This window comes from Oncorhynchus tshawytscha, linkage group LG08 (assembly GCF_018296145.1).
Source record: "Oncorhynchus tshawytscha isolate Ot180627B linkage group LG08, Otsh_v2.0, whole genome shotgun sequence".
In the NCBI taxonomy this organism is placed as follows: domain Eukaryota; kingdom Metazoa; phylum Chordata; class Actinopteri; order Salmoniformes; family Salmonidae; genus Oncorhynchus; species Oncorhynchus tshawytscha.
In genome coordinates this window covers 934,774-949,614 of record NC_056436.1, presented here as the reverse complement: position 1 = coordinate 949,614, position 14,841 = coordinate 934,774, and the positions used below count along the sequence as shown (strand labels likewise).

General features: G+C 43.9%; 1 protein-coding gene across 2 annotated transcripts in view; it reads right to left on the bottom strand.

Annotated features, from left to right (window-relative positions):
* The window catches only part of dnaaf9 (dynein axonemal assembly factor 9), a 94,030-nt gene that overhangs the window by 40,418 nt on the left and 38,771 nt on the right, over positions 1–14,841 (bottom strand). For both annotated transcript variants that reach the window (XM_042325046.1, XM_042325047.1), the window contains exons 13-20: positions 13,250–13,326; positions 11,879–11,923; positions 11,714–11,759; positions 11,399–11,510; positions 11,212–11,282; positions 10,880–10,927; positions 10,701–10,791; positions 5,758–5,861 (exon numbers count right to left, since the gene is read on the bottom strand). In XM_042325046.1, the coding sequence (XP_042180980.1) occupies positions 5,758–5,861; positions 10,701–10,791; positions 10,880–10,927; positions 11,212–11,282; positions 11,399–11,510; positions 11,714–11,759; positions 11,879–11,923; positions 13,250–13,326 (594 nt within the window). The remainder of the gene's footprint in view (positions 1–5,757; positions 5,862–10,700; positions 10,792–10,879; positions 10,928–11,211; positions 11,283–11,398; positions 11,511–11,713; positions 11,760–11,878; positions 11,924–13,249; positions 13,327–14,841) is intronic.

The window sequence follows — 14,841 nt, the reverse complement described above, 5'->3', positions numbered from 1 at the left end:
TTCATGGACATATCTACCTCAAATACCTTATTATTATCTATCCTGATGTCTAGTCTCTTTACCCTGCCTTCATGTACATATCTACCTCTAATACCTTATTATTATCTATCCTGACGCCTAGTCTCTTTACCCTGCCTTCATGTAAATATCTACCTCTAATACCTTATTATTATCTATCCTGATGTCTACTTTTGTGACGATGTTGCCGCTCGTTATAGACCACCTTCAGCCCCTAGCGGAGTCCTGGACACCTTATGTGAATTGATTGCCCCCCATCTATCATCAGAGTTCGTGGTGACCTAAACTGGGATATGCTTAACACCCCGGCCGTCCTACAATCTAAGATAGATGCCATCAATCTCACACAAATTATCAAGGAACCTACCAGGTACAACCCTAAATCCATAACCATGGGCACCCTAATATATATCACCCTGACCAACTTGCCCTCTAAATACACCTCTGCTGTCTTCAACCAGGATCTCAGCGATCACTGACTCATTGCCTCCGCCCGTTATGGGTCCGCAGTTAAACGACCACCCCTCATCACTGTCAAATACGCCCTAAAACACTTCTGCGAGCAGGCCTTTCTAATCGATCTGGCCCGGGTATCCTGGAAGGATATTGACCTCATCCCGTCAGTAGAGGATGCCTGGTTGTTCTTTAAAAGGGATTTCCTCACCATCTTAAATAGGCATGCTCCTTTCAAAAAATGTAGAACTAAAAACAGATATAGACCTTGGTTCACTCCAGACCTGACTGCCCTTGACCAGCACAAAAACATCCTATGCGTACTGCACTAGCATCAATTAGACCCCACAATATGAAACTTTTCAGGTAAGTCAGGAACCAATATATACAGTCAGTTAGGAAAGCTAAGGCTAGCTTTTTAAACAGAAATTTGCATCCTGCAACACTAATTCCAAAAAGTTTTCGGACAGTGTAAAGTCCATGGAGAACAAGAGCACCTCCTCCCAGCTGCCCACTGCACCGAGGCTAGGAAACACTGTCACCACTGATAAATCCACCATAATCGAGGATTTCAAGGAGGATTTCTATACGGCTGGCCATGCTTTCCACCTGGCTACCCCAACCCCGGCCAACAGCCCTGCACCCCCCACAGCAACTGGCCCAAGCCCCCCGCTTCTCCTTCACCCAAATCCAGACAGCTGATGTCCTGATAGAGCTGCCAAATCTGGATCCCTACAAATCAGCTGGGCTAGACAATCTGGACTTTCTTTTCCTAAAACTATCCATCGCCAATTGTTGCAACCCCTATTACTAGCCTGTTCAACCTCGATATTGAATCGTCGGAGATTCCTAAAGACTGGAAAGCTGCCGCGGTCATCCCCCTCTTCAAAGAGGGAGACACTCTAGACCCAGCTTTGCTTTATCTTGGCCAGGTCGCAGTTGTAAATGAGAACTTGTTCTCAACTGGCCTACCTGGTTAAATAAAGGTGAAATATATATATTTCTATATATTTTTTAAATTGTATTTATTATGAATCCTCATTACTTCCTGTCAAGGCAGCAGTTACTCTTCCTGGGGTTTATTTGAATTATTTTGTGTTTCTTCAGAGTCCCCGCTGTTCCATAAGGTGTTTTTTAAATCAAATGTCTTTGAAATAAATTTTTCAAAATAGAATGAAATTGTATTAGTCACATGCGCCGAATACAACAGGTGTAGACCTTACAGTGAAATGTTTACTTACGATCCCCTAACCAACAATTCTGTTAAAAAAAAATAAGAATAAGAAGTAAAGGTTAGTCAAGATAATTGAGGTAATATGTACATGTAGGTAGAGTTATTAAAGTGACTATGCATAGATGATAACAACAGAGAGTAGCAGCAGTGTAAAAGAGGGGGGCAATGCAAATAGTCTGGGTGGCCATTTGAGTAGTTGTTCATCAGTCTTATGGCTTGGGGGTAGAAACTGTTTAGAAGCCTCTTGGACCTAGACTTGGTGCTCCAGTACCGCTTTCCATGCAGTAGTAGAGAGAACAGTCTATGACTAGGGTGGCTCGAGTCTTTGACAGTTTTTAGGGCCTTCCTCTGACACCGCCTGGTATAGAGTTCCTGGATGGCAGGAAGCTTGGCCCCGATGATGTACTGGGCCGTACGCACTACCCTCTGTAGGGCCCTGCGGTCGGAGGCCTAGCAGTTGCCATACCTTGCAGTGATGCAACCAGTCAGGATGCTCTCGATGGCGCAGCTGTAGAACCTTTTGAGGATCTGAGGACCCATGCCAAATCTTTTCAGTCTCCTGAGGGGGAATCAGTTTTGTCGTGCCCCCTTCACGACTGACTTGGTGTGCTTGGACCATGTTAGTTCGTTGGTAAAGTGGACACCAAGGAACTTGAAGCTCTCAACCTGCTCCACTACAGCACCGTCAATGAGAATGGGGGGTGCAAATGCAAATTAATTACTTAAAAATCATACAATGTTATTTTCTGGATTTTTGTTTTAGATTCCGTCTCTCACAGTTGAAGTGTACCTATGATAAAAATTACAGACCTCTACATGCTTTGTAAGTAGGAAAACCTGCAAAATAGGCAGTGTATCAAATACTTGTTCTCCCCACTGTACGTGCTCGTAGTTGGTCTATTTTATTATCCATTGATTGTACGTTGGCTAATAGGACCGATGGTAAAGGTAGATTACCCTCTCGGCGACGGATCCTTACATGGCACCCGGACCGTCACCCACCATTTCTCCATCTTTTCCTCCTGTGAATAACGGGATGAGGGCCTTGTCGGTTGTCTGGAGTAAATCCTTCCCATCCAACTCGTTGAAGAAGAAGAATTCCTCCAGTACGAGGTGAGTAATCGCTGTCCTGATATTATGTACACAATAAGTTACAAATGACGCAAAAAAACATGCACAAATGGTTACGGGAACGTAAAACGGCGGCCATCTCCTTCGGCGCCATTATCTATGTGAGCGGCTCTCCACTAGTAAAAACTGCTGGATGGAAACCTAGTTGGCTAAAGTGAGCGGCTCTCCTGTAGTCAATGTATACTACCAATCAGTGAGAGCCATTCATTTGGCTACTGGTAGGCCTAGGCTTTTTGGCTATTATCTGCAGATAAATTACGAAAGCATTTGATGAATGTGGCCTCCTGATGTGGTTTAAGCATTGTTGTGGATGTAGAACTTTCGATGTTGGCGTTTTTCTGTTGAAAAAGAGTGATTTTGAGAGTATGCGAGCGGAGTTGAGCAGTCAGAAATCCCGCTCATATCGCGCTGGCGCTCAACGTCCTTTCCAACCTCTCCCCTAAAAACCTCTCCTTGCTCACAGGATAAAAAACTGCAGCTCCAAATTCGCTCCATTCATTAAAAATAATTGAACCAACACCAATCTATTATTGGGACTACCTGGACCTACCATGTGGTCTTGAAGTATTGAAACCAAACCATATGATCTGAACGAGAAGTATTTTAATAACCAACACCAATCTATTACTGGGACTACCTGGACCTACCATGTGGTCTTGAAGTATTGAAACCAAACCAATTTTAAAAGGTGACTGTAAAGAAGCGCTTATTTGAAACAGGCTACATGTCATATTAAACAGCATATTAACACTAAATAGGTCAGGAGCCAGACAGGAAGCCTAATGTATTATTCAGGCTGTTATTCCACAAAGGAATACATTGTGAAGCATTTGCGAGAGTGACGCAACAGACTGGCAGGGACATAAAGCGCTCAGCATTTTTGTTGTATTAAATCATTATAGTCTAGAAATTGCACATATAGGCTGTGACTTACTTAGAATAAAATACAAATTAAACAAAATTGCCTTGTTTGGCTCAGTCTACAGTGCCCTTGAATTCATTTTTAGAAACACGAGTTTGGCCAGAGACTGGCTTCAGGTTCATGCAATGGTACCTGGAGAGCAGGGCAGTAAGAGGAAAATACCCTATTGGCGCTTGCAGAGCCACTGGGGATGCTAAACACCCTTCAGGCCACTCTTGCCAGGCTGGGCAGGGATGCAGAGGTGTTTTCACATTTTTCTATGGGTAGGCCGAAAGGTTTTTAGGCAAAATAATCGTATCAAAACCTACTGGCCTACTGGGATAAAATCTATTGTATAGATAATAGAACTTTTAATATATCTGTTTTTTAGTTTATAAATACTTTGCAACAATGACACACTTAGTTATCTGTTAGCATATGTACATCGTAAGTACTCCATCACGAGTCTTTAGTTGTAGACATTACATCACCACACTCCCTCTCTTGCTCTTGGTCCTCTTCCTCTTTTCTAAGTCCCCTTCATTTAGAACCTATGTGTTCAATGAGTTTCTTTATGAACATATCTATCCAACTCCATGACAGTAGCTAAAGCAAGGGGCTATAGCAGCACACAAGAAGGCTACAAATGCATGCTGGGCTAAGCATGCCCTGAGCTCACTGTGCATTTTGGATGGAATCAAGGCATCAGAATGTACCAGAGGCATCAGAATCTACCAGAGGCATCGGAATGTACCAGAGGCATCGGAATGTACCAGAAGCATCGGAATGTACCAGAGGCATCGGAATGTACCAGAAGCATTGGAATGTACCAGAGGCATAAGAATGTACCAGAGGCATTAGAATGCACCAGAAGCATTGGAATGTACCAGAGGCTTCAGAATGTACCAGAGGCATCGGAATGTACCAGAGGCATCGGAATGTACCAGAAGCATTGGAATGTACCAGAGGCATAAGAATGTACCAGAGGCATTAGAATGCACCAGAAGCATTGGAATGTACCAGAGGCTTTAGAATGTACCAGAGGCATTGGAATGTACCAGAAGCATTGGAATGTACCAGAGGCTTTAGAATGTACCAGAGGCATTGGAATGTACCAGAGGCATTAGAATGTACCAGAAGCATTGGAATGTACCAGAGGCTTTAGAATGTACCAGAGGCATTAGAATGCACCAGAAGCATTGGAATGTACCAGAGGCTTTAGAATGTACCAGAAGCATTGGAATGTACCAGAGGCTTTAGAATGTACCATACACATTGGAATGTACCAGAAACATTGGAATGTACCAGAGGCATTAGAATGTACCAGAGGCATGATAATGTACCAGAGGCATGATAATGTACCAGAAGCATTGGAATGTACCAGAGGCTTTAGAATGTACCATACACATTGGAATGTACCAGAAACATTGGAATGTACCAGAGGCATTAGAATGTACCAGAGGCATGATCATGTACCAGAGGCATTAGAATGTACCAGAAGCATTGGAATGTACCAGGGGCTTTAGAATGCACCAGAGGCATTGGAATGTACCAGAGGCATTAGAATGTACCAGAAGCATTATAATGTACCAGAGGCATTAGAATGTACCAGAGGCATTATAATGTACCAGAAACATTGGAATGTACCAGAGGCATAAGAATGTACCAGAGGCATTAGAATGCACCAGAAGCATTGGAATGTACCAGAGGCTTTAGAATGTACCAGAGGCATTGGAATGTACCAGAGGCATTAGAATGTACCAGAAGCATTGGAATGTACCAGAGGCTTTAGAATGTACCATACACATTGGAATGTACCAGAAACATTGGAATGTACCAGAGGCATTAGAATGTACCAGAGGCAACTAAAATAGGCCCCAACCCAGGGACACGTGGCTGGCTACTCCGTGTACTTGTGGAAAACACCAGGGCCCTGGTCAACAGTAGTGCACTATAGGGAACAGGGTGCCCTCTGGGAGACAGCCCATGTAACTGCCTGTGTTCTGGTAGAGAAACGTACCAGGTCATACAATTTGATCCTGCTGATGAGGCTCCTGGGTAGAGTGATGGTGCCGTACTGAGGATGGAGGAACAGGATGCCCTCTGTGAAGAAGCTCATCTTACCTGAAACACACAGACACAGGGGGTTAAAGGGACATCATTCACATTAACTACAGACTAACTCATTAACTAATTAAATAACTGACACACTGACTGGCTGGCTGACTGACTGGCTGAGTGGGTGGCTGACTGACTGGGTGGGTGGATGACTGGCTGGGTGGCTGACTGACTGACTGGCTGGCTGGGTGGCTGACTGACTGGCTGGCTGGGTGGGTGGCTGACTGACTGGCTGAGTGGGTGGCTGACTGACTGGCTGAGTGTGTGGCTGGCTGGCTGACTGACTGGGTGGCTGGCTGACTGACTGGCTGAGTGGGTGGCTGGCTGGCTGAGTGGGTGGCTGACTGACTGGGTGGCTGGCTGGCTGGGTGGGTGGCTGACTGGCTGGGTGGCTGGCTGGGTGGGTGTCTGGCTGGGTGGGTGGCTGACTGACTGGCTGAGTGGGTGGCTGGCTGGCTGAGTGGGTGGCTGACTGACTGGGTGGCTGGCTGGGTGGGTGGCTGACTAGCTGGGTGGCTGGCTGGGTGGGTGGCTGGCTGGGTGGGTGGGTGGCTGACTGACTGGCTGGCTGGGTGCGTGCGTTCGAGTGGATCACTATTTAATAGCCGTTGTTCCTGTTCCCAAGAAAGCTAAGGTACCTGAACTAAATGACTACTTCTGTCATCATGAAGTGCTTTGAGAGACGAGTCAAGGATCACATCACCTCCACCTTACCGCTTACTGCCCCAATAGAGCCACAGATGACGCAATCGCCATCACACTGCACACAGCCCTAATCCATCTGGACAAGAGGAATACCTATGTAAGAATCAAATCAAATCAAATCAAATGTATTTATATAGCCCTTCTAAGAATGCTGTTCATTGACTACAGTTCAGCATTTAACACCATAGTACCCTCCAAGCTCGTCATCAAGCTCGAGACCCTGGGTCTCGACCCCGCCCTGTGCAACTGGGTACTGGACTTCCTGACGGGCCGCCCCCAGGTGGTGAGGGTAGGAAACAACATCTCCACCCCGCTGATCCTCAACACTGGGTTCCCACAAGGGTGCGTTCTCAGCCCTCTCCTGTACTCCCTGTTCACCCACGACTGCGTGGCCAAGCACGCCTCCAACTCAATCATCAAGTTTGCAGATGACACAACAGTGGTAGGCTTGATTACCAACAATGATGAGACGGCCTACAGGGAAGAGGTGAGGGCCCTCGGAGTGTGGGGTCAGGAAAATAACCTCTCACCCAACGTCAACAAAACAAAGGAGATGATCGTGGACTTCAGGAAACAGCAGAGGGAGCACCCCCCTATCCACATCCATGGAACAGTAGTGGAGAAGGTTGAAAGTTTTAAGTTCCTCGGCGTACACGGACAAACTGAATTGGTCCACCCACACAGACAGTGTGGTGAAGAAGGTGCAACAGTGCCTCTTCAACCTCAGGAGGCTGAAGAAATTTGGCTTGTCACCAAAAACACTCAAACTTTTACAGATGCACAATCGAGAGCATCCTGTCGGGCTGTATCACCGCCTGGTACGGCAACTGCTCCGCCCACAACCGTAAGGCTCTCCAGAGGGTAGTGAGGTCTGGACAACGCATCACCGGGGGCAAACTACCTGCCCTCCAGGACACCTACACCACCCGATGTCACAGGAAGGCCATAAAGATCATCAAGGACAACAACCACCCGAGCCACTGCTTGTGCATCAAAGCTGGGACTGAGAGACTGAAAAACAGCTTCTATCTCAAGGCCATCAGACTGTTAAACAGCCATCACTAACATTGAGAGGCTGCTGCCTACATACATACTTGAAATCATTGGCCACTTTAATAAATGGACTTAATAATGGTATCACTAGTCACTTTAAATATCACCACATGAATAATGTTTACATACCCTACATTACTCATCTCATATGTATATACTGTACTCTATACCATCTGCATCTTGCCTATGCCGTTCGGCCATCGCTCATCCATATATTTATATGTACATATTCTTATTCATTCCTTTACACTTGTGTGTATAAGGTAGTTGTTGGGGAATTGTTAGGTTAGATTACTCGTTGGTTATTACTGCACGGTCGGAACTCGAAGCAGAAGAATTTCGCTGCACTCACATTAACATCTGGAAACCATGTGTATGTGACCAATAAAATTTGATTTGGTCAAGTAGGTGACAATCGCTGGTTTCTGCCTTTCAAAGTGTGTTGCATTATGGGGATAAAAATGGTCCGACTTGTACCGACATGTCGACTGCATAAACGTTACAAAAATCATGTGATCAAAGGTCATGACTGCAAGTTTCTGCAGTTGCTCTTTACCAACGTCATTCTGTAGCCCTCACCTGCATTGTGGGAGGATCTATTGTCAACCAATCATTAGGGTGTTTTTCTTTGACCCAAGACGTGATTGAGACAGGAACCAACTTTGCCACAGTTCACGTATACAGTGGATATGTACAAATGAATGTGATATTTAAGGCCCTCTCTCTGTCCAATTGACTGTACATTGTACACACAGTACCAGTCAAAAGTTAGGACACACCTACTCATTCCAGGGTTTTTCTTTATTTGTACTATTTTCTACATTGTAGAATAATAGTGAAGACATCAGAACTATGTAGTAACCAAAAAAAGTGTTAAACAAATGAACATATATGTTATATTCTTCAAAGTAGCCACCCTTTGCCTTGATAACAGCCTTGCACACTCTTGGCAAAGCTGTCCACCACCATGTTGCACTGAGCCTTGCCGTTGGAAACCAGTAGCACCGACTTCCGGCTCTCGCAGATGCACCTCCCACAACTTGTCTATAGCGGTTGCTTTCGCCTTACTAATCTAACAAGACCACCAACTGACTGACTGACTGGTCGTGTTCCAGAGCATCAAAACAACTGCAGGCGACTGACTGATCTACAAATCACCTGGGATCATAAATAACTACTCATTTTAGATCCTCTCGAACACGGCCACTGGCTGAACTGGACAAACTAGCTGGCTGGCTGGCTGGCTGACTGACTAACTGACTGGACTAGAGGTCGACCAATGGCCGATTAATTAGGGCCGATTTCAAGTTTTCCAAACAATCGGAAATCTGTATTTTTGGGCGCCGTTTTTTAAATATTTTTTTTATACCTTTATTTAACTAGGCAAGTCAGTTATGAACACATTCTTATTTTCAATGACGGCCTAAGAACGATGGGTTAACTGCCTCGTTCAGGGGCAGAACAACAGATTTTTACCTTGTCAGCTCGGGGGACCCAATCTTGCAACCTTACAGTTAACTAGTCCAACGCTCTAACCACCTGCCTCTCATTGCACTCCACAAGGAGACTGCCTGTTACGCAAATGCAGTAAGCCAAGGTAAGTTGCTAGCTAGCATTAAACTTATCTTATAAAAAACAATCAATCAACGACTGTCGTTGCTCTAATGTGTACTTAACCATAAACATCAATGTCTTTCTTAAAATCAATACACAGAAGTATATATTTTTAAACCTGCATATTTAGCTAAAAGAAATCCAGGTTAGCATGCAATATTAACCAGGTGAAATTGTGTCACTTCTCTTGCGTTCATTGCACGTAGAGTCAGGGTATATGCAACAGTTTGGGCCGCCTGGCTCGTTGCGAACTAATTTGCCAGAATTTTACGTAATTATGACATAAAATTGCAGGTTGTGCAATGTAACAGGAATATTTAGACTCATGGATGCCACCCGTGAGATAAAATACGTAACAGAATAAACGTTTTGTTTTCGAGGTGATAGTTTCCGGATTTGACCTACGGCTCGTATTTCTGTGTGTTTATTATAGTTAAGTCTATGATTTGATATTTGATAGAGCAGTCTGACTGAGGGGTGGTAGGCGGCAGCAGGCTCGTAATAGTCAAAGGTATATGGTTTAGAGACGCGTTATAATTCCTGTAATAACTTGCGGCTGAACTTGAAAGGGGTTCCTTCGTTATTTTTACCGTTCATGTCTTCCATAGAGAATGTCTTGATCTACTTCCAATAAGGTCTGTGTTACGTGCAGGTTTAAACCGCCTCTGTTCATGTCTGTGTTACGTGCAGGTTTAAACCGCCTCTGTTCATGTCAGGTTTAAACCGCCTCTGTTCCATAGAGAATGTCTTGATCTACAGGTTTTCTGTTCAGATAGAGAAGGTCTGTCTGTTTACGTGCAGGTTTAAACTGTTAGGGTGTTACGTGCAGATTTTGCTAGGTGTCATGGGAATTATGACTCGCACTTTGGTAGTCAATTCTTACCATGCCCATTATTAAAATAGGATTTCCTGCATATAGAAATTACAGTTTTTACTTTCAACATTCATCACAGGTAACTTAAACTCTATTTTTATTCAAACAGTTGAGAGTATTTGTCTCCTAAGCAGACTCTCCAGTATCATTGTCACTTCAGAGCTGTGTGTGTGTTTTACAGTTGGCAGAGAAAGGCAGAGCATCAGTGTGGGACCATTACATGGACTTGGCACCAGGGAAAGCAACGTGTCTTATTTGTGATAAAGATGTAAGCATGGGGTCAGCAACGGCTAAATAAAAAAATACCACCAACCTGTGGAATCACCTTATGAACACCCATCCAAAAGCCCATAATATGTATTATATTAAGTTAAAATAAAAGTGTTCATTGTTCATTCAGTATTGCTGCAGTTGTCATTATTACAAAAGTGTGTGTGTGTGTGCATATATATTTATCGGCCGATTAATCGGTATCTGCCCTTTTTGGCCTCCAATAATCGGTATCGGCGTTGAAAAATCATAATGGGTCGACCTCTAGAACTAAACTGACTAGCTGACTGGCTGGCTGACTACAGAGAGAGCATTAAAGTATGTGTCACCTTCCTCTGGAGTGGAGAGCAGGCTGTTGGAGAACACATGAGCTGTGTCTGCTGTAGTCAAAGAGGTGCCCAGGCAGGTACCCTCCTCCTCCTGGGGATTAAACACACACAATACACATCAACACACTGACCAGCATTTCTCAATGTAATAACGGCAACATGAGCGGTTGTTGTCTGACCTTCAGCAGGACCTGGGCCTTCTCAGAATGCTTCACATCAGACTCCACCTAAAGCCATTAGGACACACAGTTAACAAGGGCTGTGAACGAGAGGATCAAATCCACAATGCATTATGGATAAATTGTGACTGACTGATCTACAAATAATAATTAGCAGTTATTTATGATGCAAGGTGATTTGCAGGTCAGTTGGCAGTCATTTTGAAGCCCTTGAACACGGCCATTTTGTTGAAAGTGACTTGATCCCTGGATGAAAGGAGAGAGGATTGAGGGGATGAGAGAAGAGAGGAGAGATGAGAAGAGAGGAGAGATGAGGAGAGAGGGTAACATACCAGCCAGCAGACGTATCGAGGCAGAGCTGTCGTCAGGATGGTGTAGCAGCTGTCTGAGGAAACACTACCATCTACAGGACAGACTCAACATTACAGTTCAACAGGAGGAACAACATGACTCACAGACACAGTTTATAATAATAGGGAGTAGGCATCGGTCAGGCCTAACAGTATGTGTCTCTCTTACCTTTCTGTTGGATGTTGATGCTGGACACCAGGAAGGACTCAGAGAAGACTACAGAGCCCAGGTCTCCTTTCCCCCACTGGAGGTCTGGGATGTCGTACACTGACATGGACGCCTGGGACACACAACCACCGCTATAAAGTATAACCCTTAACCCCACTGCAGGTCTGGGCTGTCATACACTGACATTGACGTTTGGGAGTGATGGACAGAAAACGCACATTGTAATTCATTCCAATCTAATCAATCAATCAAACACAGTGACATGCCTACCGCAAATGTTTTGGAACAATTATCAGGTTGGAAGAATTGACTTACAGTTTTCACCAAGAAGCAGCTCCCTTCTTCACTCAGAGGAACAATTCTGAAAAGGAAAACAAGAAAGACGGAACATTCAGGAAAACAATGAGTCAATAAAAAGCCAGCTGACAACATTGAATCATAGTGTGATTAAACACTTTCTTTACAACAATCAGAACCCACCTGCCCTGGTTGTTCACAGCTTGGATGTGGAAAACACTTTTAGATCTGAGAGAGAAAACAACAGGTAGAACACTGTATACTAGATCAGCTAACGTCGTCATTCAGAGGACACTAAATGAAACAACAGGTAGAACACTGTATACTAGATCAGCTAACGTCGTCATTCAGAGGACACTAATGAAACAACAGGTAGAACACTGTATACTAGATCAGCTAACGTCGTCATTCAGAGGACACTAATGAAACAACAGGTAGAACACTGTATACTAGATCAGCTAACGTCGTCATTCAGAGGACACTAATGAAACAACAGGTAGAACACTTTATACTAGATCAGCTAACGTCGTCATTCAGAGGACACTAAATGAAACAACAGGTAGAACACTTTATACGAGATCAGCTAACGTCGTCATTCAGAGGACACTAATGAAACAACAGGTAGAACACTGTATACTAGATCAGCTAACGTCGTCATTCAGAGGACACTAATGAAACAACAGGTAGAACACTGTATACTAGATCAGCTAACGTCGTCATTCAGAGGACACTAATGAAACAACAGGTAGAACACTGTATACTAGATCAGCTAACATCGTCATTCAGAGGACACTAATGAAACAACAGGTAGAACACTTTATACTAGATCAGCTAATGTCGTCATTCAGAGGACACTAATGAAACAACAGATAGAACACTGTATACTAGATCAGCTAACATCGTCATTCAGAGGACACTAATGAAACAACAGGTAGAACACTTTATACTAGATCAGCTAACGTCGTCATTCAGAGGACACTAATGAAACAACAGATAGAACACTTTATACTAGATCAGCTAACGTCGTCATTCAGAGGACACGAATGAAACAACAGATAGAACACTTTATACTAGATCAGCTAATGTCGTCATTCAGAGGACACTAATGAAACAACAGATAGAACACTGTATACTAGATCAGCTAACGTCGTCATTCAGAGGACACTAATGAAACAACAGGTAGAACACTTTATACTAGATCAGCTAACGTCGTCATTCAGAGGACACTAATGAAACAACAGGTAGAACACTTTATACTAGATCAGCTAACGTCGTCATTCAGAGGACACTAATGAAACAACAGGTAGAACACTTTATACTAGATCAGCTAACGTCGTCATTCAGAGGACACTAATGAAACAACAGATAGAACACTGTATACTAGATCAGCTAACGTCGTCATTCAGAGGACACTAATGAAACAACAGGTAGAACACTTTATACTAGATCAGCTAACGTCGTCATTCAGAGGACACCAATGACATTAAATAACTTTTTCCTTCTATTGGAATACAAAGGTAGAGTTGTTGTCTATTGTGACAGGTGTGCTGGTACCTGAGAGCAGTTCTGTACTGAGGCAGGTGGACCGAGTCCAGTGCCAGATGGAAGGTATGCTCTGCTACGTCCTTCGCCTGGAAATATACACAAAATATACACAAGTTTCAGTCAGTAACGAAACACTCGTCCTCATCCAACGCCTACAGCATACCGCCGTGCCTAGTTAGTTACAGCATACCGCCGTGCTTAGCTAGTTACAGCATACCGCCGTGCCTAGCTAGTTACAGCATACCGCCGTGCCTAGCTAGTTACAGATTATGTCAGCCCCCCCACCTCTGATTCAGAGTGGTGCACATGTCAGCATTCAGTTGAACCATTGACTAGGTATCCCCCTTTCCCTTTCAGTACACCATCTATAGCTAGTTACAACAAATTTGTATAGCCAGTTATAGTACACCATTAGTTATAGTATACCATGTAAAGCTAGTTATAGCAAACATACAAGGTGAGGTCGGAAGTTTACATACACTTCGGTTGGAGTCATTAAAACTCATTTTTCAACCACTCCACAAATTTTTTTGTTAACACACTATAGTTTTGGCAAGTCGGTTAGGACATCTACTTTGTGCATGACACAAGTCATTTTTCCAACAATTGTTTACAGACAGATTATTCCACTTCTAATTCACTGTATCACAATTCAAGTGGGTCAGAAGTGTACATACACTAAGTTGACTGTGCCTTTAAACAGCTTGGAAAATTTCAGAAAATTATGTCATGGTGTTATAAGCTTCTGATTGACATCATTTGAGTCAATTGGAGGTGTACCTGTACCTGTGGATGTATTTAAAGGCCTACCTTCAAACTCAGTGCCTCTTTGCGTGACATCATGGGAAAATCTAAAGAAATCAGCCAAGACCTCAGAAAAAATATAGTAGACCTCCACAAGTCTGGTTCATCCTTGGGAGCAATTTCCAAACACCTGAAGGTACCATGTTCATCTGTACAAACAATAGTACGCAACTATAAACACGATGGGACCACGCAGCCGTCATACTGCTCAGGAAGGAGACGCGTTCTGTCTCCTAGAGATGAACGTACTTTGGTGCGAAAAGTGCAAATCAATCCCAGAACAGCAAAGGACTTTGTGAAGATGCTGGAGGAAACAGGTACAAAAGTATCTATATCCACAGTAAAACAAGTCCTATATCGACATAACCTGAAAGGCCACTCAGCAAGGAAGAAGCCACTGCTCCAAAACCGCCATAAAAAAGCCAGACTACGGTTTGCAACTGCACATGGGGACAAAGATCGTACTTTTTGGAGAAATGCCCTCTGGTCTGATGAAACAGATGTTTGGAGGAAAAAGGGGGAGGCTTGCAAGCCGAAGAACACCATCCCAACCGTGAAGCAGGGGGTGGCAGCAGCATGTTGTGGGGGTGCTTTGCTGCAGGAGGGACTGGTGCACTTCACAAAATAGATGGCATCATGAGGACGGAAAATTATGTGGATATATTGAAGCAACATCTCAAGACATCAGTCAGGAAGTTAAAGCTTGGTTGCAAATAGATCTTCCAAATGGACAATGACCCCAAGCATACTTCCAAAGTTGTGGCAAAATGGCTTAAGGACAACAAAGTCAAGGTATT